The 22,842-nt window shown below is 57.2% G+C and overlaps 1 protein-coding gene and 1 long non-coding RNA gene across 3 annotated transcripts; one reads left to right on the top strand and one right to left on the bottom strand.

Moving 5' to 3' along the window:
• Positions 1–527: 527 nt before the first annotated feature.
• Positions 528–17,170, bottom strand: VEGFA (vascular endothelial growth factor A). The gene is made up of 9 exons (XM_030317073.1): positions 17,117–17,170; positions 15,828–16,604; positions 12,697–12,745; positions 9,328–9,524; positions 8,507–8,583; positions 8,158–8,184; positions 6,177–6,248; positions 4,921–5,052; positions 528–2,466 (listed from the first exon to the last, which is right to left on the bottom strand). The coding sequence occupies exons 1-9, from the start codon at positions 17,168–17,170 to the stop codon at positions 2,445–2,447; spliced, it is 1,407 nt and encodes a 468-aa protein (XP_030172933.1). The 3' UTR covers positions 528–2,444.
• A 459-nt stretch (positions 17,171–17,629) lies between these two features.
• LOC116738091 lies at positions 17,630–22,619 on the top strand. 2 transcript variants are annotated; one of them, XR_004343690.1, is made up of 4 exons: positions 17,630–17,746; positions 20,224–20,389; positions 21,968–22,101; positions 22,202–22,619. It is a non-coding gene; the product is annotated as an uncharacterized LOC116738091 (long non-coding RNA). The 2 variants fall into 2 exon arrangements; XR_004343689.1 differs by having other exon boundaries at positions 21,968–22,619.
• Positions 22,620–22,842: the final 223 nt, after the last annotated feature.

The raw sequence follows: 22,842 nt of genomic DNA, 5'->3' as shown, positions 1-22,842 counted from the left end.
ATTTCCCAAGGGCTCAAGGAACTCCCGGACCCTCTATGTAAAACTTAACAACACCGTGGAGTCACAGGCCCCCGTGAGCACCCCCTTACCACTCCCTAGCCTACTGCAGCCAAGGGCACATAGCCAAACTCAGCCCTCTCCTGTCCCCCGGGGCAGTAAGCTCAGACACATGGCCGGTTCCTTCCTCAACCAAAGGACCGGGCCTGGATCATGTGATTCCTGAAGGCAGCACTGCTCCCGGTAGGCCCTTGCTCCTGTCTAAGGTGCTGTCTCTCCTTCCCCCCATTTCAGAGCCCATCCCCCCCACATCATGGCAGAGGGTGAACGGGGTCCCCCAGGACCAGCTCAGCCAGAATGGAAGCACCCTGGCCCCCAGCACAACAAGATGGGCCATGCCATCGCCTACCTACCTGGGACCCTTTTCCCAGACCTAAGACAAAATGCCACTTTCCCCAAGGGAGGAGAGAAAGGGGGCAGGAGGGAGTCCAGAACAAGGACCCAATGGAGAAGGAGAAACCAGGAGGAGCTTTGAGATCAGAATTAAATTCTTTAATACAAAATGCTTTTTTTAAGATATATCTGTATTTCTTTGTTGTTGTTTAAAAATAAATATGTACTACGGAATATCTCGAAAAACTGTACTAGAGACAAAGATGTGATGTTAATATCTTTTTTCCCACAATTATTACGGATAAACAGTAGCACCAATAAATAAATGATAACAAATATTAAAATTAAAAAAGGAGAGAGATTTAGTATGTAGAATTCTCTATTTTTTCTTGTTTTGTTTTTACATATAAAAAACAGAATAGCCATGTCTATTTTATCAGAATCACATATATACATAAACATATATATATATATATATATATATACACAAAAACGCAAGTTGCCAAATATATATATAGTATGTAGATGTATATTGAAACCTTATTTCAAAGGAATGTGTGGTGGGGAACCAGGGAAAAGGGGAGGGCAGAGCTGAGTGTTAGCAAAATTAAATATCTGTTCAGGACAAGCTAGTGACTGTCCCCGATCAGGGAAAGAGAGATTGGAAACATGAATTTTATACACAAAGACCAGTACAAATAAGAGTGCAAGAGACAGCAAGAAGAGATACATCTCATAAATAGTTGAAATTAAATATTAACCAAGAATACTGAAAAAAACCCTACTCTTTAATTAAATTAACTGTTTTAATTTCTAATTAAAAAGGGGTATTAAATAAGTATCATATATAAAACACTTTCTCTTTTCTCTGCCTCCACGGTGGGCACGTGGATCCTGCCCTGTCTCTCTGTGCCGCGGGAAGGGTCGGGTCTGGGGACAGAGGAAGGTTAACCACTCACACACACACAGCCAGGTCTCCTGGGGGGGGACAGAACTAGTGGTTTCAATGGTCTGAGGACATCAGGCCCTCCTGGGCTGCACCCGGGAAGGGCAGGAGGCCCTTCCCTTGGAGGACAAGCTGTCACCAGGCGGCCCTTCCTCCATCAATGTCTCTCTTCTCTTCGCCAAGACATCTGTCAGCAGCCTCCTGGGCATCTCAGAGCAAGTGAAGACGAGGTGAAGGCTGCCCAGTCTCCTGAATCTTGCAGGCAGTGCCCCTGGGGGCAAGATGCCCGTGCAGCATGTGGAGAGGATCCCCAAAGTACAGCAGTGTCCTGAGGCTCCCCAAACTCCTGGTCAGAGCCAGCGTCCTCGTCCCTGTACCTGTCGTCTGTCCATGTGACTCGGGGTAGAGGCTTAGGGCCAGGGCTGGGTTTGTCGGTGTTCCCAAAAGCAGGCCAAATTTGCCCCCATGCCCTGGCCATGCACGCTTCTGGGCAGGGGAGGGGACCCTGGCCTTCCCGAGAGGGACCAAAAGATCATGCCAGAGTCTCTCCTCCCATCCTCTTCCCTGTTGGGATCTGGGTGGGGACATTCTCCTCCCAACTCAAGTCCACAGCAGTCAAATACATCCAGTGAAGACACCAATAACATTAGCAATGTTAATTTAAAAAAAGAATATATATATTTTATATATATATAAAATATATATATTTATTTTTATATATATAATATATATATATATAAATGTATGTATGTGGGTGGGTGTGTCTACAGGAATCCCAGAAATAAAACTCTCTAATCTTCCGGGCTTGGTGATTTAGCAGCAAGAAAAATAAAATGGCGATCCAATTCCAAGAGGGACCGTGCTTGGTCACCTGCCCGGGAATGCTTCTGCCGGAGTCTCGGCCTCCGGACCCAAAGTGCTCTGCGCAGAGTCTCCTCTTCCTTCATTTCAGGTTTCTGGATTAAGGATTGTTCTGTTGACGATGATGGCGGTGTGGTGGTGGTCGTGGCGGCGGCGTGGTTTCTGTGTCAGTCGTTCTGTATCAGTCTTTCCTGGTGAGAGGTCTGGTTCCCGAAACCCTGAGGGAGGCTCCTTCTTCCAGCCCGGCTCACCGCCTGGGCTTGTCACATCTGCGGGAGATGGGAAACAGAGGCCGGGGGTTAGGGCCAGGCGAGGGGACGCGGCGGTGAGGCAGGCAGCCTCCCCTTCCTGGGAGCCCGAGTCCCTGCAGCAGAGAGGAAGGTGAAAGCATCGTTCTGCCCGGAGGAGCCCAGCGTTGAGGGGAGAGCCAGCCCCTGCCCACGGAGGCCCCGCTGGAACAGTAGCTACGTCCAGACTCCCATCTGCCCTCCAGAGCTTACAGTCTAGTCGAGACAAGACAAGGACGAGGGGACATTTCATCACAGGCAACAAATGAGCACGAACTAAAGAACAGTCCCTGCTTGACATTTCAGAGCTAGTGGTGACCAAAGTTGGACCGAGTTAGTCAACAAAGAGTCCCCGCAGAAAGAGGGGTTTCAGCTCTGCCTCTATGGGGCTGGTTTGGACAACAGAGTGGGGAGAGGACCCCAAGCAAGGGGTGGGGCTGCCCCCAGGAAAGTGAGGCTCCCACGGGAGCGGGAGCCAGAGAGGCGGGGAGGGACACATCTCCCATCACCACGCCCTCCCCTCCAGGCTCCGGCTGCAGGCCCCATCTTTCTTGAGCATGTTGGCAGCAGCAGGCCTCAGGTACCGGGGTGCCCCTCCTTTCCCACGTGCTGTGTAATTGATGGTGGGGGAGAGACGATCATCGACTGTGAGAGCTCCTGTCTAAGCAGAGGGGACGCCAAGAACTTTCTCGTCATGCCCCTGGCTCCTGGGCTGATTATCTTTTACCTTCTCTACTATGAGAGATCACAACTGGCCCTGCCCTTCTGAGAGCCTGGGAATGAGGATCCTAAGCCTCCAATTTGGGGTACTGAAGCTCCCCCTTACAGGGGAGGGCTCTAGAGGTTGGGGTGACTTCTGTCAGCCCCCAGGTCACTTCAGACACCCCATCCCAGACATCTCTCTGCAGAATCATCACCACAGAAATCCTAAAATGACAAGTCCCTTATCTACCCTGAGGCCCCTGGGGCATGTGGAGACCCCTCATCAGACCCTGGAGGTGGGCAGAGCCCAAGCCCAGCACTCATATACACTTCCTGTCTTCACATACTACCAAGACAGACAGAAGTCTGCACAAACACCCCAGGGCCTCATCCCCAGCGCCCCCAGAACATCCACAAGCCACACGAACACGGGGGTGGGGGAGGCAAGCACATTCTAAGAACTTTGATAATGGAACATCTGGACTAGCTGGGGGTACCCTGACCCTGCCCAGGAGTCCCCATAAGCCCCCCACTAGGTGAAGTTTACACTGGCCCAGAGGGCTCCCAGCCTTTGTGCCCAGGCCGGACTGGTACAAGCTCCATTCAAGGCATCAAGATTGCCAGCCAAACTGTCAGGGCTCTGTGCTCCTGACCTTCCCCCCTGAACTCAGTCATATATTCACTTGCACACTTGCCACTTTCTAGGTCCTCACTGTGGTCAAAGGACAGTGGTACAGAGGCCTGGAGGGTTACACAGGTGAATAAAAGCCAGGCCCTGCCGTGAGGAGTTCACAATCTAATGTCAGGAAAGTGGGCACGCCAGGGCACCTGGGTGGCTCAGTCGGTTAAAGCGTCCAACTTTGGCTCAGGTCATGATCTCATGGCTCACGAGTTCAAGCCCTGCCTCGGGCTCTGTGCTGACAGCTCGGAGCCTGGAGCCTGCTTCTGTTTCTGCGTCTCCCTCTCTCTCTCTGCCCCTCCCCCGCTCGCACTCTCTCTTTCTCAGAAATAAATAAAAAAAACATAAAAAAAAAAAAAAAAAAAAAAGGAAAGTGGGCACGTCCCACCCCCCACCCCATCCTGGGGGCATCTGGAAATATGTGGGTTGTTTGAGGCTGTCACCATGACTACTGGAGTATGAAAGGTATCTAGTGTCCCCAAATGTTAAATATCTTAACCACCCTAAACCAACAGCCAGAGCCTGTGCCCTCTGGGACCCCAGTCTAGGAGGGACTCAGACCTGCCCCTATGAGAGACACCAAGGGGATGAGATGCCCAGCGGTGCGGACTCCAGAGGGTGGTGGCAAGGCCCCCGAGAGTGTTTGCACTTGGTAGACGGCAGCGTCCCCCGCACCAGGAAGGGCCCCCGATACTAGCAGCAAAGGTAGTACTAACGACATCAGGACCAACAGCCACCACAGGACGCCTCAGGACCACAGGACACAACACTCAGCCTGCGTCCACACCATCACATTAAGCCACACCAGCCTGCCCCCTCAGGCAACCAGGGCCACCTCTGAACAGGCCCTCCCAGGCCAGGCCAGCACCTGCTGCCCACCACAGGGGCCTTGCGAGCAGAGAAGGCAGAGGTCAGTCACCAGGCAGGCAGCTAGAAGCCGAGCAAGCAGCTGGCCCCTCTCAGATGCGCCCGTGCGCACTCTCTCTCTCTCTTCCTTTCTCTCCCGGTCTCTGTGTGAAGCCCCTCTCTGACTCGCTCCCCCTCTGGGAACCAACCTGCAAGTACGTTCGTTTAACTCAAGCTGCCTCGCCTTGCAACGCGAGTCTGTGTTTTTGCAGGAACATTTACACGTCTGCGGATCTTGTACAAACAAATGCTTTCTCCGCTCTGAGCAAGGCCCACAGGGACTGCAAAAAGGCAAAAGGAAAGACATCTAAGCTAGAGCATCAGCAGAGAGAGAGAGAAAAAAAAAAAAAAAAAACCATGCAACACCCCCTAACAGTCTGCAGCTACGCCCCCACCCAGCTTGTTGGCCCCCATACCCTTCCATGCCCTGGAAGGATCCAAGTGCTGCAGCAGAAGACAGAGAGAGCGGCGGAAAGAGGCAGCACTGGCTAGGAAGCCTGCCTGCAGGAAGAGGCAGACATAGATGGGCAGAGAGTGCAAGGAGAGGGCCACCATAAGGGGACTGCTGTCCCCTGGGGACAAGTACAAGCCTTGAGCCACAGGGCCCCCAACAGCCACCACCCCAGAAGGAGCACACATTGACTCTCCACCTGCTGGCGACAGCAATCTGAGCCGCCTTCTCCCCGTGCAAGGACTCACGCCCAGGCCCCTCCACCAAAGGTGGGCCGAAGTGGGATACGTCGGCAGGCCAAGCCCGGAGGCAGCGCCCACGGCCAGGCCACTGGTGACCAAAGGGCCCACCACAGCCTCCGACCCAGAGGAAGAGCCTCCAAACCGACAGGGAGGTTTCTTTGAGTGCCGTGGGTTCGACCAGAATAGGGGGCTCCCCTCCAGAGGCCCCAAATCCACGAGAAGGGGCTGCCATATGGTGCCTGACCCCACCCTCAGATGACAATACACTGCCTCACGTCATTCGCGCCCCTTCCTCGTGCCACGTCTGCCCTCCCCACCACCCTCAGCTTCCAGACAAGTGCAGAAGCCTGGAGCAGCGGAAACCAGTTGGGTGAGCAGGCACCAGTGCCTGGCACCCGTGCCAACGTGGGCCCGCCACCAGTGCCCAGTGGGTGAGAGAAAGGTGGTGCCCAGCCAAGCCGGTGTCCCCTCCTTGAATCCCCCAGGCCCGCTCTGCCCACCTGCCCACCCCGACCCCGGACCAGCACCACCACCACCAGGTCTAGCCACTGGTGCCAATTAGTGGAGCGAGAGTGAGAGAGAGACACTGGGGGGAGAGGAGGAGGAAAGCCGGGAGAGGAAGGCAGGGGCAGGGTTAGGGGGTCCTGCAGGCGGGACTTTGATTGGGGGCCAGGGAGGCTCCAGGCAATGAGACAGCGGAGGCACCACGTACACGCTCCAGGATTTATACCGGGATTTCTTGCGCTTTCTTTTTTGCCCCTTTCCCTTTCCTCGAACTGATTTTCTGGAAAATAAAAAAACAGAGACAGACAAAGAGAGAGCGAGGGGGAAGGGGAGAGGAAAAGAAGCAGTGAGGAGGGCACACTTCCCGGAACGAGGCATCGGGAGGCTAGGGAACTCCAGGAAAGAGCTTGCACACGAACACACACGCACAGGCTGGGGTAGCAGACACTCAATGGCTCCTTCTTCTCGTTTTGGCCACCCTAGGGTGGCCAACCCAGCCTCCGGCAATGCTTGGATGGGAAGCAGAGGCTGGGTGGAGGGCACAGGACCCAAAGGCCTGCATGCTCCTGGCAGCTCCTGGCAGGGGACAAAGCCCCCTGGGCAGGATCTTTGTCCAGAACCCTGTGCAAGTGTGACCCTGAAGGTCAGGGACTGTAAAAGGTAGGCCAGAGTTTGGGGAGGGCAGAGACTTGATGCGATGGGAGCAGAGGTGGGGGGTGGCAGGCTGTGCTTCAGGCACCTGCCTTCATTTCCCAGTGCAACAGCAAAGGGGTCTCTCCAGGGGCCCCGCCTCTGCAAATCCCAGTGTGGGGGGGGGGGGGGGGGGGGGGGGAGCTACATTGGGAGCTGGCACAAGACCAAGGGCGGCACATGAAAGGCGCCAGCCTGCCCAGCCATACCCTGGGCGGAGAGGCGGGGACGGGTGCCCTCAGAGCCCCAGGCAGGCGGTAGGGTGGGGTGGGAGTTAGGGAGGCATGGGAGGAGGAGCCTGGGCGTTACTTGGCAGGGAGTTCTCTCCCCAGCCTGTCAAAGCCTGCTACACCATCTCACCAGACTCTCTTCCGAGCCCAGGCGAGCCCCCCACTCTCCCTGTGGGCAAAGCAGGCATTTGGGAAACCGGCAAGGGGGGCAGGCTGAAGCCTGTCCCCCTCAAGGGAACCAGCACTCTCCACACCTGCCAGGCCAGAGGATGCCCAGAATGTCTGCCACATGGGGAAGAAATGAGGGGAAGGCACTGAGAAGAAGGGCCAGACTATTCCCTCCAGGAGAAAGCGCTGGGAAAGGGGAAGGTCTACACACACACACACAAACTCACTCTCTCTCGCTCTCTCTCTCTGAGCCTGCTCTCCCAAACCACTGCTCTGGTAGCCACAGCAATTCTGGAAGTTGGGGACTTAGGGAAGAGGTAAGGGGCTGGGGCCTAGGAGTTTCTATGTCCCTAGAGCTTTGGGGGCAGACGGGATGGTGAGGTGGGGGAGGAAAGGGCACAGGTGCTCTCTCTCATTCTCTTTCCCTGCAGGCCTGCCCCCTTGCCAGTTGCTCACCCAGTTTTGAAGCCTCACTGCCCCCAGACTATGCCCCCCTGCTCCATCCTGACCCAACCCTCCACACTGAGCAACTGGAAGCCTCAGAAAATGACCAACATTCAACTCACTTCTCCCTGGCCAGGAGGGCTGAGTGTCTCTGGCCTGCCTCACTGCTACAGGAGGGCATCACCAAGGAAACATCTCAGCCGGACCCAAGTCCAACTGCGCCACCACAGCGGCCGCCGTAAGAGGCCGTTTCCCCTGGCACACAAAAGGTCTCTCTGTCACCTACTCCCTCTCCCTGCGGTGGGTGATGGGAGACTAGAGCAAGCCAGGGACCCAGTGTCCGCACTGCCCCCTGACACACCAAAACTTCAAGTCCCGGCCAGGAATGACCCGGAGACCTGGAATGCATTGTCTCTTCCAAAGGAAGCTCCAGGCTCCAGGCTGGGTTTTGTCCCTAATTCTAGAGACATAATCCTCGAGTCTGCTCAATCCCACTACTACCACCACAAGTCCTCAGGAGACCAACTCCCTGACCCAGTGAAGCCATCAGAACCCCCCACACACACCGCCCCCCCCCCCCGACAGAGGAAGCCAAGAACCCCAAACCAAGATAACGGGCCAAGGAGAGGGAGAGGAGCTAAAGTCATGGCTACTTACTTTTCTTTCGCTCTATCTTTCTTTGGTCTGCAGCGGGCAGAGAAAAAGAGAAGAACAAAACAGAGAAGGGTTGAGATGGTGATGAGACCAACAAGAAGAGTCACATACTACTATGACATATCAACGCACTTTTAATCTCTTGACGCAAACTAACGCATTTAATCCTTCTAACGATGCTATGGGGTACCTAGCGTTATTATGCCCGTTTCCAGATGTAGACACTGAGGCACAGTGAGGTAAAAAGTCGCCCAAGGTGCCACAGTGGGAAGGTGGACATGGGCCAACACGTGGCACGTGCTCAACCCCGCCGCCACGTGCTGAACGAATGAGCCCGTGACCCCATCCTCACCTGCATTCACATTTGCTATGCTGTAGGAAGCTCATCTCCCCTATGTGCTGGCCTTGATGAGGTTTGATCCGCATAATCTAGAGGGAAAGGAAGCAGATCACAGAGGTTAGTGACCCAGCCAGCCATACCCAGATGGGACACCCCATGGCTCTTGCCACTCAGCACCCAGGGGTTCTACAGAGCAGGGGTGGGGGACAGAGGTAGGAGGGACCAGGGGCTCCGCCAGAAAGAGCCTCGGGCCCACCCCAACGTCCCCAACCCTGCTGATCTCAAGGAGCCCCTGTTCTTCTTGAGGGCAGACATGGCTGCACGGGTTGGCCAGGCTGGGAATTCAGGTCCTGGGTTCTCACCGGTCCCAATCCCTCCCCTCCTTTTATTTCCTCTAGGCTTTACCCTCATCCCTGGTAGCTACCCAAGAGCCACCCTCCCTGGGGTCTCAGAGCTCCCTCCCACCCTGTTCAAGCTGAGATGTGCCCTGTCGCTGCGAAGCACCAAACAACTGGCTTTTAAACCTCTCCATGGACCAGGCTCATCCAGCTTCCCAGATAGAGCCCCCAAAGAGGAAGGGCCCTCTTCCTCCAAGAGAGGAAGAGAAGGCCTCCTGTCACAGGCGTCAGCCCCTGTGGGACTGGGGAATGTAGGCATCTTTTTCTCCAAAGAAAGCAAGACTCCCCCACACGTCCCTGCGACGGACCCAGGGGCAGGAGCGGAGCAAGTCAAGTCTGGCTCCTCCTCTCAAGAGCTGCCCAGCAAAGGGCCTGGGACCACCTGTTCCCCAAGTCTAACCCCCCCTCCCACCCCCGCTCCCTGCCGATGCCCACCTGCATGGTGATGTTGAACTCCTCCGTGGGCACACACTCCAGGCCCTCGTCATTGCAACAGCCCCCGCATCGCATCAGGGGCACGCAGGATGGCTTGAAGATATACTCAATCTCATCAGGGTACTCCTGGAAGATGTCCACCAGGGTCTCGATGGGACGGCAGTAGCTGCGCTGGTAGACATCCATGAACTTCACCACTGCGTGGGATGGGGTGACACGTGAGCCCAGCAGGTCACACGCGAGATGGCCGGCTACTAACTCCACCCAGCTTGGGAAGGCCGCCCCTCAGAGTGCCTGTGAGAGGTGCCCACTTTCGGGCCGGTCCTTCCAAAACTCTAACCCAGGTCCCTCCGGCTGTGGTTGGCATCCTTCCCTAAGCTTTCCACCATCAGCACTGATGAAGGCCTGGTTTTATTCCAAAGATCACACCAGGCTGTCAGGTTCTGCCAGAGATAACCTGCCACATGTGATCCCGCTGCCTCGCCATGACAGCCGAGCGCATTCTTGGGTCAGCCTCGATGCCAGGACACAGTTCGAGCACGAGTTTACTTGTTGAGGGGTGACAGCCAGCTTGGCAAACCTACTTCCCGTTTTCCTACGACCTCTGCCACACCACCCTCCACCCCAACAGCCAATTAATGAGCACTTATTATATGCTGAGCAAGGTGTGCAGTAGCCCATAGTTTTCATGGCCAACAATTCTCCCTGCACGACACCATCAGGTTCCAGTAGGAGGCCCATTTTACCAAGAGGGAACTGGAGGTTCAGAGAGGCTGAGTAACTCGCCCCAAGGCCACACTTCGCTAAGCGTTAAGAGTTCAAATCAGTTCTGCCATGGAAGCCTTCCCAAGGCAAGCGACATCGTGTGAAAACAGAGGGGAAGCACCGCAGGGGGCGCTGTGCCACCTGCCAGACCCCTCCCCAGACGCAGGCTGGGAAAGCGGTAAGCATCAGCACAGGGCCTGGGCCAGCCGGGAATCAGCAGGTGGCAGTGGGTGGGCACACTATGCAGGCCCTGCCAGCCACCGATAACCCCGCCCAAGAGGGCAAACTGCTTGCATCATGGAAAAAACGGTGCTGCCATTGCAGCCACGGAGCGTTTCTAGAAGCTGATCTGGAGGAAGAGCAGGGTAAAGACAGCTTCCCAGGCCGGCCGTGGAGCCTGGGGTGCACTGGAGCATGAAGGGGTAATTCTAGGCCACAGGGGCGGGGTCCTTGAGAATAGATGCAATCAGGACCTGGACTGAGGACTCCAAATTGTGGCCCAGACTGCCACTCTCCCTCTCTCCCTTTCTCTCTGACACACACACACACACACACACACACACACACACACACCACACAGTAATCCTGTCCCTGAAATGTATTTCCCCTGCACAGGAAGAAGGAGCAGCACCCAGGCCATGAAGTAGTCCAAGCTCAGGCCATGACTTGGTGTAACCTTGGGCCAGTTCCTCCCTCTCTGGGCCTCAGACTGCACATCTGTGTAAATGGGTTGGCGGGGGGGGGGGGGGCATGTTTAAAGACACTGAGAGCGAGGCTGAAATGTGGGGTTTTGTCTTCCCTTTCCAGCCCTGTGAATAAGCATTCTTTGTCAGCCCAGGTAACAGTCTGGAACCTCACCAAGGCATGTGAAGGGCCGCCTCCTAGCCTGCCTCTCCCAGAAACAAGCTGAGCCTCCCCCTCCCTCCAGAGGGTAAAGGAAGATGAGCCCCGGGGAGCAGGGTTGAGGGGCATATACACAATAGGTGGGTTGAAATTTGGGAGCTGAGGGGAAGGCCACAGTTGTGACAACAGCAGGATAGTCCCTGGCCTTGCCTGAGATCTACTTCCCCTATGCAGACAACAGGCATAGAATTCTCTCCTCCACCCTCAGAGGGGTTAAGGCAAAGCACCTTCAAAAAGAATGAAGCCCAGGGATCTGAAGAAGCCCTTTTCTAATCCAAGTCTATATCGAAGATGACTGAAGAATTCTTGACCTGACACTGTGTTATGGCTGGGGACACAGGTGGCCAGGTTTGGGGCCCCACCCAAGACAGGAAAGCAGAAAGGTCTGGCCTGGGCCGTGGCCGTGGGTTGCTGAAGCTAAAAAGACACAGGCGAGGAATTCCTTGGAAAAGCTCCCTGGAATCCCTAAGGGCCGTGCGGCGGAGGAAGGTAGAGGCGAGAACCTCACCCAAACCCTTCACGCCCCAGCCACTGCCTCTAAGGAAAACCGTCCCACTTCTGCACAGGCCATAAACATACGTCTACTCCAACATCAAGCTGTCTTGCTTTTCCTTATTTCTTGAAGACAATCTTTTCCCCAAGCAAACAAAGACCATTTGCTTGCCTCTCCCAGACCACAGAGACCACCGAGAGACCGATGGCGGGTGGGCACACACTGGGAGCCAGGAGCTATGAGTGGCACAAGCTGTGGAGTGGCTGGGAAGCCAGGCCCCGGGCCAAGGAAAGAGCTCCTGAGGGAAGGAGGCAGAACCGGCTGGGCATCACCAGGGAGTGCAAACACCGCCCCTGGCCACTACCCTGGGCCACGCTGGATTTGGGTCAGAAAACGAGCCCCAAGGAAGACCCCAGGGCCTTCTCTCCTCAGGGGTGGGGAGCTGGGGGAGTGGCATCAGGCATTCCTCCCCCAGGCTGAAGCAGAGGCCGCATTCAGTGTTGGGGGAGAGCCAGGGCTTCCCTGGAGAAATGGGAGGGTCCCGGCTCCAAACCACAGAGGAACAAAAGGCAGGCGGACTCTAGTTGGGCAGGGGGCGGGGCACCTGGGAGCTACAGCCAGCCCTCTGCTGGCCCACGAGGGAAGTTCACAGCACCTAAACCCATCCCACCCAGAGGGCAGAGGAGATTGTAGGGCCTTCTCTCCACCCGCTAAGGAATGCAGACTGTGGGGAGGGGTCCTACGAGGTGGGGCCCCCCTGCACCTCCAGCTCACGCACAGCTAGTTCACTGGACAGCAAGGGTCACAGCCCCCTCCACAGAGGCCCCACAGGTGTGATGCAGCTGGGTTGGATGTGACAGAGAATACCCATCCTCCCCTGAGGGCAGGTGGGACAAGGGACACCTCCCTTGACACCAGGGATCTTTGAACACTGCCTTCCTGGTCTGTGCTCACGGCTGCCTCTCCAAGTAAAATTTTACTGGAAAGAGCAGAAGGAAAAGGCAACACGTCCTATTTGTAGCAGAGGCCTGACTAGGAAAGAGAGTCCTCCAGAACAAAGGGTTACTCTCATGGTGCTCCCCTCTTCCCTTCTTGATCCCCATCCCTGCACCCCTTCCTGCCCCCATAGCCCTGAAAGAAAGGAATTGGTCCTCCCCACCCATCCCCTGGGGAGACAGGTACCCCACCCAAGAGCCAGGGGGACTCACCTTCGTGGGGTTTGTGCTCTCCATCTGCCATGGGTGCAGCCTGGGACCACTGAGGACAAAACAAAGAGCAAAACACGGGCATGAGCAGGATGCAAAGGCCCAGCCACCCGCCCAGGCGGCAGCCTCTGGCTTCTCCAAGGCTGCTGGGTGGAACAAGGCACCTGCAGGGCTCCCCACAGCACAGAGCATGCCCTCCACCCCTGCACTGCTCTAATTCTGAAGGAAGAAAGAAACTAAGCAGATATTGGGGGGTGGGAAACTAAAAATACAGGAGAAAAACACCAGAATGCTGTGCTGTCCAGGTCCCCGCCCCTTCCCCACATTACCTCCCTCCTAGCTCCCCCCCACTCCCCATCCCCCGCCCACACACACCCCTGGCCACAACGGTCCATTGCTGAGTTAAGTTAATTTTCTCAGACCCCTGACTCCCTGGTCCAAAGCCACGGTAAGTATTAAGGTCAAATAGGAGGACAAATTTGGACTGAGGCAGGAAGGAAAGACTGGGGGCGAGAAAAACAACATGGTGACCTTCTCTTGCTGACATGACAAATACCAGGGTGAGCTGGTGCTGGGGAGGGCGGGGGGGTGCAGAGGAACGAAGGGCGCCAACCACCCTCCCCCATCCAAACTCCTCCTTCCTCGGGAACATTCAGCAGATATCCTCAGGTATATTCAGCAAACCCACAGGTTGTCTAGATGGTAAAACCAGGGAGGAAACCCTGCAGGAGGGGAGAGCCCATTGCTCCCAGCACACAAATCTCCCCAGAGCCTGAATGTATCTCCAGAGCCCCAAGCCTCACACTCCCACCTCACTCTCTGGTTTCTTCTCCCTCCCAGACTGAGGGGGTCCCAAGCCCCTCTCACCTGGCTGTGCACTCTCCTCAAAGGCAACCAGGAAAGCCTTCTATGCCTTAGCACTACCCAGCCCCTAGGGGGCCCCCTGCACCTCCTAGGCCTGAGGCTTCCCCTATCCTCCCCATCCCTCCCCACCCCCACGAGATCATTCCTCCCCTCCCCACAAGCTGTGAAGGTCAACAAGCCCAACCATGTGGACCTGACAGCTAGGAGCAGGCAAAGGCTTCTCCCAGCCCTTCAAGGAGGCCTTTGGTTCTCACCAGCTGGCCACCTCACTTGCCCTTCTTTGGGGGCAGATCCCCAGCAGCAGAACTGTACTCCAGCCCACGGAACTGCAGACCCCCCTGACAGAGTCTCACTGTCTGTCTGTCTGTCTGTCTCCTTCCCACACATCCCCAGGGCACCCCAGATCCCCCAGCCTTGTCCCTAGGGCCAAGGTCAGGTAACAGTTTCCAGGATCCCAGCTGGATAGACTTCCATTGCAGCTCTCCCTCAGGGACCCCCTGGAGTCTCCACTTTGCCTCTCACCCATCCCAACGATACCCTCTGGTTTCCTTCTGCCAATGTTCTCTCTATGTCCTCCGCTCCTCTTGGGCCCCAATGAGGAAAGGGGACAGAAACTTCTTAACCCCCTCCAAGGCCAGGGGGCACTGGGAGGGGTGGCTCTAGGCAGGGAGAGGCCAGGTGCCCTTCTCTGGGGGCCTCTGAAGGTCACAGTGTGGCCAGGCTGCCATTCCTCCCCCTCCCCCCCCCCTCCTTGGAGGCCTGGAGCCAAGGCCTTTGTGCCAGCGTCTGAGGAACTCAGAGTGGCAGCAGGGACCCCAGCCCATTTCCTTCCTTCTGCCTCTCTCCAAGGGGACTCTGGCTGAGGAAAGGTACAAGAGAAGAGCATAAAAGGACCCCTTCTGTGACTCTGAGAAGCAAGTTGGGTGGGCAAGTTTGGAGTTCCAAAAAACCACCTGCTCCTGCTCCAACACCCCCTATTTCACCAGGACAAAGTGTGTTTGCAAGGCTGGCAGGAGCTCCTTCCAAAGGTGCGGGGAAAGCTGGTCCCACACTATCCATATCACAGCAAAATTTAAGCCATTTTTCCAAAAAGTGTAAAGTGGAATAATGACACTATTTAATTCCTCCCTTAGCCCATCCCCATAAAAGCTAAAGGCACAGCTCGGAAGTGTGGGGGAGGGGAGCAAAGCAGACTGTCACCGAGTCCGGACTTTAGGTAGTCTGACAAAGCACCAGGGTGGGCCCTTGCACCCCGACCTCTGACAGTGATCATCCTTTCCCTGGCCGCTGGGGTCAGAGGCGGGTTACACGGGTCTTCTCATCAGAGGGTAGTGAAAAGTAGAAAGGTGGCAGGGGCTTGTCTCCACTTTAGGGAAGAAATGGGGAAGGGGTGTCAAGAAATTTCCTCCTAGCACAGGAGAGGGCTAGGGGCTGGGGACGGTGGGGGGGGGGGGGTTCTCCAGATCCTCTGGCTAGGGATACCTCGAGAGGTCACCTTCCCGTGGAGGGCCGGCGGGGGGAGGGGCGCCGCTCGCCGCCCGGGGCTCCCCGCTCGGGCCGCCGAGGCTCCGGGAACACGCGGCCGGCCAGGCCCGGGCTGATGTAATCGGCTCCGCGCCGCGCGCGCCCGGCCGGGCGGGGGAGGGCGGGCACCGAGCGGGACGCGAGCGGGGACGGGCGGGGGTGCCTTGGCGCAGGTGGCCCGGCGGAGACCGGGGGTCCCCTCGGCAATCCACCCCGAAACTTTTCTCAAACTCGTGGCGAGGGCCGAAGAGATCGAGCTGCAGTGACAGCAAGCCCCCTCTCTCGCCCGCGCCCTGCCCCCTCCACGCTCTCAGCCCTCCCTCGGTCCAAGGTCTGGGCACCCCCCTGCCCGTTGGGCTCCGGCTCCCGCCCCCGCTGCCCGGACTTCCAGTTCGTCGGGGACCAGCGGCCAGGAGCAAACTTCAGCCGCCGGCGGCAGCGCAAGCCCAGCCCCCTCGGCCTCCTCCTCCGGCTCCCGCCCTCCGCTGGTCGGCCCAGATCGTACGTGCGGTGACTCTGGTGGGTGGGCAGGGCCCGCGTGGGCGGTGAGATTCTATCCTGGTGCCCTCCCACCTAGCGCGCGCCCCCTCCCCCTACACGTACGAGGATTGAGGGGGTAGCCGCGCGCCCGGTGCCCAAGGACCCTCGTGGGGTACGGAGCCCCCACGCGCGCGCTCGCACGCACGTCCCCAGCGGGGAGAGGCGCTCCAAGCGGCCCGCGACGCCTGGTGGGCACGGCCGCTTACCTTGGCATGGTGGAGGTAGAGCAGCAAGGCAAGGCTCCAATGCACCCAAGAGAGCAGAAAGTTCATGGTTTCGGAGGCCCGGCCGGGGCCGGCGCGGCTAGCGCTCCCTCTCCGGCTCGGGCTGCGGGGCGGCCCGCTCTCCTCGGCGCCTAGGCGGGCTCCTCTTCCTCCCGGAGCCGAGGCCCGGGCCAGGGCCTGGGTCGCGCGCGCGGCTGGGGCACTGTCTGCGCACACAGCCGCCTCACCCGTCCATGAGCCCGGCTTCCGAGCTCCGAGTCGCCACCGCGGCCCCCTCTCCTCTTCCTTCTCTTCTTCCTCCTCCCCCTCCTCCGACTGCGGCTCCTCCCGGCCCGGGCTAGCACTTCTCCCGGTTCCGCTCGGCTCGGCTGCCCCGGCGCGGACCACGGCTCCTCCGGAGCGAGAACAACCCAGAAGTTGGACGAAAAGTTTCACTGCAATGCCGCGAGCCCCGACCCCCTCCACCCCGCCTCCAGGCGCGGGCTCCGGCTCTTGCCCGCGGCTCGCCGCCGCGTCCACCCTCGGCCGCCGGCCGGGGAGGAGGTGGGCGCTGGGGCGGGGGGCGGTGTCTGTCTGTCTGTCCGTCAGCGCTGCTGGTCCGATGCAGGATCCCAAGGGGGAGGGCTCACGCCGCGCTCTGGCGGTCACCCCCAAAAGCAGGTCACTCACTTTGCCCCTGTCCCTGTCGTTGCTCGCTCGCCTGCGCGCGCTCTCTGACCCCGTCTCTCTCTCTTCCTCGACTTCTCTCTGGAGCTCTTGCTACCTCTTTCTTCTCTCTGCTGGTTTCCAAAATCCGAAGTGATTTGGAGAAGTAAAGGAGCAATCTCCCCAAACGGTCGGCCCGATTTAAGCGGGGAATGGGAAGCAAAAATAAATTAAAACGGGAAAAAATGTGGATATTTAAAATTGCTTAAGAAAAAAAAGAGGAGGGTAAACCCTGGATAAATGAATATCGAATTCCAGTGCGGAGACCTCTGGCTAGTGACCCCGCCGGTTCGTCCGCCTCGCCGCTGCGCCTCCCGACCCAGCGCCGCTGCCGCCGGCTCCACTCGCCCCCCGCGCCGCGGCCTCCTCGCAGCCCGGCTGCCCCAAGCCTCTGCGCTCCTCACCACTAGCGGCCGCTTAAAAATCAGACCCGGCTTGTCCCCGCCTGGACCCCGCCCTTGGAACGCCCTGGGGGCGGGGACAGGCCCAGTCTCGGCGCCTCTCCCGCTGCCCCGCGTGCCCCTCGGGCCTTCCCCTGGGACGTGTAGCAAAGCCTGCCCCCCTACCCGTAAAGGGGAAGCTCGACCCCCACCTAGGTTCACAGCCCGAAAATTACCCATCCGCCCCCCTTTGCCCAGACACACACACGCCCGCGTGGTATTGGGGGGAAGGGAACAGGAAAGTGAGGTTATGTGCGGACAGGGCTCGAGAGCTATTCCTTCTTTGCTGGGAATATTGGAGGGAGGGGCGTCGGGGCGGGCAGGGAGTCGGATAGGGACGGGTGGGGAGAAGGACATACAGATCTATTGGAATCCTGGGGTGACCCCTGGCCTTCTTCCCACTCCAGCACTCTCAGCCCGCCCCCCCCCCCCACACACACACTCACACTGACACACGCGTCCTCACTCACGCAGACTCTGCTCTCCCAAGTTCACCAGCTTCCCTGTGGTGGCCGAGCGCCCCCTAGTGACTACTGCCCGCACACCCCAGCTCTGGCTTAAGAGGGAATGGGCTTCAGGAAGAGGGTGGAGGGACACTACCCCTGACTCCCTCGTTTCTGACCTCCCTAACAGAGGCATGTTTGGGACTCGAATGGACCCGTGTGCAGCGAGCCCAATGCTGGGCACAGGAGACATGATGTACCCATGTGGACAATGTGCCCATCTGGAGACCTCATCTGGCCTGCTGACATCAGAGTGAGCTACAGCCAACAGACTGGGGTGACTGGGGTCCTTTGGGAAGTGTCCAGGGAGACTTTCCTGGGGAAAATTATTTGGCACTAAGTTTGTGGGGCTGAAAATGGGAAGCCGTGTGGTTCTGGGGTTAGTCAGTGGCCCAGAGGAAAGAGGACCTGTTGGAGCCCACGTATGCACTGTGGAGTCTGGCAGAGCCCAAAGGGAGAGGCAGCCGGGCAGACAGAAGCCCTTGTTCCTGCTCTCCCCCCCAACCCCAGATGTTGCCAGGGAACTGAGGCCAGGGGGCTGGTGGGGGCGGATGGAGGCCAGGGCCTAAGTGATGATTCAAACCTACTCACCAACGCTAAGGAACGTCTGTAGGCCAGCTGCCCGGAGCTCCCACCAGGCTGGGGGCCAAGCCTTCTATCAGCCCCAGCCCAGGCTCTTAGCTCATCTTCTGAACAGAATTGGGGTTTCTCCTTGGTACCCCTAGACCCCCAGGGTCCCTTGCCTACTTCTCCCAGCTGGCAGCCTCTCTCCTCTTTCCCCCAGTCCCCCCCTTCCTTCAAAGCTCCCTTCTCCCCCAACTCCCCCGGTCTTCCCTGAGTGCTCCCGAGGCCCCCCACCCCACCCTTGCATATAGGAACCAGCCTGGAAAAATTCCTGGTTGGGCTTTGACCCAATAGCTCCCAGGTTCCCCCCAGGGAACAAAGAGGGGGTTCTGATACCTGAGGGAAGAGAGGGACCAACCAGTCTCATTATGAATCCAGATCAGTGCCAGGCCCAGGGCTGATGTAGCCTCTGTGAGTGCCGGGGCTGAGAACTGGACTGTGACGGCATCCCCCAAATTGACCAAACGATCCTGGGAGGTTACTCAGCCAACCCCCTGCCTAAGCACATGGTGCTAGGTTACCTTTTTAGTAGCCCAGTTCCACACGACTGGTGTCCTGATGCCCCTATGAGCAGAAGGGCTGCCCACCCCCATCCCATCCTACCCTTTCCATCATTCATGCCTCCAGTCCTGCCTGAACCACCTGGCAGGCTCCCCAGCACAGGGACGAGGTCTCTTTCCAGTTAGGAAATGTTTATTTGCTGGCTCAGGGCCCCCCTCCTTACCTAGGCTCCATGCTCCAAGCTCTGCATGGAAGATAGAAGCGAAGCCCTTAAACATCCTCCTTCCAACCTGGTCTACATCTAGTGCAACCAGAGCACAAGGTGTGTGGGGGCTTTGGCAGAGATCCCCTCCCTCACCCCTGCAGAGCAAAGGAGCAGGCAGAGCCCAGGACAGAGTCTCCCAGCAGCACGAGCAGGGGCTCACCCTGGTCCCCTCCACGGCATCCTTCTCACCTCAGCCTTCCCTGGCCCCTCAGGGGCCAGAAGAAGGGGTCATAGTAAAAGACCCTGAATTGGAGAGGAGAATGGAGGGGTTCCAAGGTGGAGGTGGGTGTCATTGTCATAATAATCCCAGGGCTCTCCCCAAACTGACCCAAACATCCCCCTTGGTGGTATTCAGCAAGGTGTGTTTCAGCTACCTATGTGAGATTCCCTCCTCTGTGGGCTTGGCCCAGGGAACCAAGGGAATGAGGGGGCCGAACTGCACCCTGACCTGAGGAGCTTTTGAGCAAGCTTCATTGGTGGGGAGGGGTCTCCCAGCCCCGCCCTTCATTTCAGAGACACAGCCTGGTGGTGACTCAGAGGAGGGTCAACTCTGGATGCTATCCCCCAGGGCGGTGTCACCAGCTTTCCCGACAATACGCTGTAATGATGTACAATACCCGGCCAGTGCCCACGTGAGCATCGCATTGAGAGCCCGACACACCTGGGTCGCCAAAAAAGGGGACGAAGGACACAGAATCAGGAATGCAAATCAACAATCGGTAGACCACATCGTGTCTTTCCAGCACCATCTCCTCTGACAGACTTAATCCCCCCAACATGCTCCCTCCACAGGTCGCTGAAGGGCTGGGAGTCCCAGGACACACTGAACCCCCAGAGAATCCCAAGCACACAGAAGGACCCAAGGTCACCTAACAACATGGGGGGGTGAGGCACGGAGCAGAGAGCAGCCCAGACAGAGGTCGTGCTGGGTCCCCTCCAAGGGCATCCTCTGCCCCACTCAGAGGGCCCCACCTCAGGACCAGGGCAGTCTCAGCTTATGGCTCTGAGACAGTTCAAAAGGAGCCAAAGAGGAAGGGGAAGGTGTTCCAGGTGAGGGGGAAGTGAGGAGAGGGGTGGGGGTGGGGGTAGAGAAGAGCGTGAAAGGTGGCCAGGAGCCAACAGTGGCCCCAGACAAAAGAAGTAGTGATGAGGCCCAAGGCACAATAGTTGTACTTTGTCCTAACGTCCTGTTACTCTGATGTTCAGGGAAGCTCTTGCCTGTGTGGGTGTGGGCAATTAACCTCCAAACCCTCGGATGAAGGGACAGAGCCCCTCCGAAGTGAGGAAACAAGGAGAGGAGAGAGTTGCTGATTCTTGCTGTTGCCCAAACATTTCTCCAGGTGGTTCCGCTGTGATGGAAGAAAGGTCTCCTCCCTCACACCATCCCCTGACTCCCAGACACCTAACCGGACACAGATCGGATCCCCTGGAAGGGCAGGAATACCAACGTGTTGGATTGAAGGAGAGAGAATTGGAGTGGTTCCCTTCAATTCCCTCTCTCCATTGGTAAGTCAATCTCTCTGTCTCTGTCTCTTTCTCCCCCCACCCCTGTCCTCTCTCTACCACTATGTCTTGGCAACAAAGCAATGGAAAGACAAAGCAAAAGCAAGGAAGAAGGGCCCCTTTCTCTCCCAACTTCGCGCCCCAATCTGGAGCTGGAGGTTTGACGTGGGGTCATGATAGGCAAGGATGCTGACTGGTAACGAGATTGGAGCGGAGAAAGCCCAAGAGGTTAACTCCCCCGGAGAAGTCAGTCTGAAAAAGGGGAGGGAAGAGGGATGGCGAGCAAGCAGGAGAAGGGGCAGAGGCGCGGGGCAGGGTCACCAGCGGGGGGGAGCATGCCGGCCCACGCCAGTCCTCGTCCCTATCAGCCAAGTCTATGCCTGTCCTTTACAGGCCTCAGTTTCACAGCCCCTGGATGGCTTCTCCCTGCCAGCCCCAGACATGTTCACTTCCTGACACCCAGTCTTTGCTGCCCCTCAAAATCTGGCCCCCATCCTGCCCATTGCAGCTCCTGTTCATACACCCCCACTCAGTCTTGGAGGGGGCCCCTCTGCTGGGAAGAGTGGTGGCAAGAGGTGGCCACTAAGGTCCTAAAGCTGTACTCTCCCTTGAGACCTGGGCCCTGCCTGGGAGCGGAGCCTTGTCCCATCGTGGCTCTTTCCCAAGGCCGACCAGGCATCAGACACCTTGCTGACTATAGGAGATACAGGGACACCGGAGTAGGCAGTGGAAAGTGCAGGGCCTTTGGATCCAAATGGACACAAGTGGCACTCCTGGCTGCCATTCTTTAGCTGAGTGACCTTAGGCGAGTTACTCAGCCTCTCTGACCCACAGTTCCCCTCGTCTGTAAGACAGGAGTGCAAATGCCTGCCTTGGAGAGTTGCTGTATGCGGACAGGTAAACACACAGCTACACTGGCAGGTGGATTAGGAAAGAGGCCCTAAGAGAGAGGCACAAGGTGCTATGAAGGCAGAGTTGGCTGGACCCTGGGGCTACAACAATGTGGAAGGGGCTTTCTGTCTGGAAGAACCACAGGGTAAACTGAAAATAAAAACTCTCTGAGGGGGCCACTGTAACTGCTGGGAGTAGGAGAAGGCTTCCTGGAGGAGGGGACACTTGAGTGTAGATAGAAGAGCAGAGTTTGGCCCGCTGAGTGGACAGGGATAAAGAGCAGGCAGGGGAAGCGAGGTCTGGAGGATTCTGATGGCTCACAAGGCTCTCCCAGTACTCCTCTGGGGGTGATAGAGACTTTGAGGCTAGGTAGGGCAGGGGATTAGGGCTTCTTCAGAAACATTCCCAGCCAAAGCCCACAGGGACAATGCACCTCCCTCAGGGGGTGAGCCCCACACTGATTTCCCCGCCCTCTGGGACAGGATGTCTCTGCCAGAGAATTTAAACAAACAAGGAGACACTAGAGGTAGGTCCAGCTTGCACATTTAGCACTGTTGTTGTTTGCCCAGGAGTGAGAGGAAGAGGGCAGAGGACACCAGCCCATGACAAGCACAGTGCCACTCAGCTGGGGCAGGGCACAAAGCAGAAAGAGATTTTCTCCAGCTTTGTCCCCTCCCTACCCCCCAACAGGTGCCCAGAGGTCTCCTGTCTGCCTATCACAGACATGCAGAGACCTGGAAACAGCACCAGGAGAAGTCAAGTCTGCTGCATGCCATGTGACCTTGGCCAAGTCAGTCCCTTTTTGGACCTCAAGATCCTCCTAGGTAAAAGCATGAGGTTATACTCCCTAAGCTTTAAGGCTCTGTTACAGCTCCATCAAACACTCCAACTGAGATCACTTATATAAAATGTCACATCTTCCAGGGGGCTGTGTATTTTGAAAGGCTCCCCTTGGAGAGGACAATGCTTAATTCAAAGATGGGTGAAATCTGGGGCACAGTACCAAGTGGTGGAGAGGAGATGTGGTTCCAGGGAACGTCTCCAATCCCAGCAGGTAGGGAACTGCTTCCTCTCCTACCTGGGACACTAGAATCTCTGTCCTTTTTGAAAAGACACTGGCTTGGTGAATCCTCACTGTGAAAAGCCCCCACCAGCTACCCTGCCCCACCCCTACACCCCCATGGCATGTAATGGAAAAAGCCACACAGGCTGGACTCAATCTTGGTCCACCCATCCAAGCCTGGAGACTTTGAACAAGTCACATCATCTGCCTGAGCCCTGGTTTCCTCATCTGTGAAATGGGAGTTGTGGTGCTGTACCTCCCAGGGTAGTAAGAAAATAAATGGAGACTGTGAATATAAGCAAAGCTCCTGGTCTAAAGCAAGTATCACATACATGTTACTTCCCTTCCCTTTCTCTGTCCCTACCCCCATGAGTGAGCAAACTCAGAGAATACAAACTCACTATCATCTGACTAAAGTCAAACAGAAAAAAATTAGGGAAATGGGTTTATCCCATCTCCCTGTAAAGAAGAAGAAAGGGCGCCTGGGTGGCTCAGTCAGTTA

This window comes from Lynx canadensis, chromosome B2 (assembly GCF_007474595.2).
Source record: "Lynx canadensis isolate LIC74 chromosome B2, mLynCan4.pri.v2, whole genome shotgun sequence".
NCBI lineage: Eukaryota > Metazoa > Chordata > Mammalia > Carnivora > Felidae > Lynx > Lynx canadensis.
The sequence above is the reverse complement of the archived record's forward strand: the minus strand, read 5'-3'. Positions and strand labels throughout refer to the sequence as shown.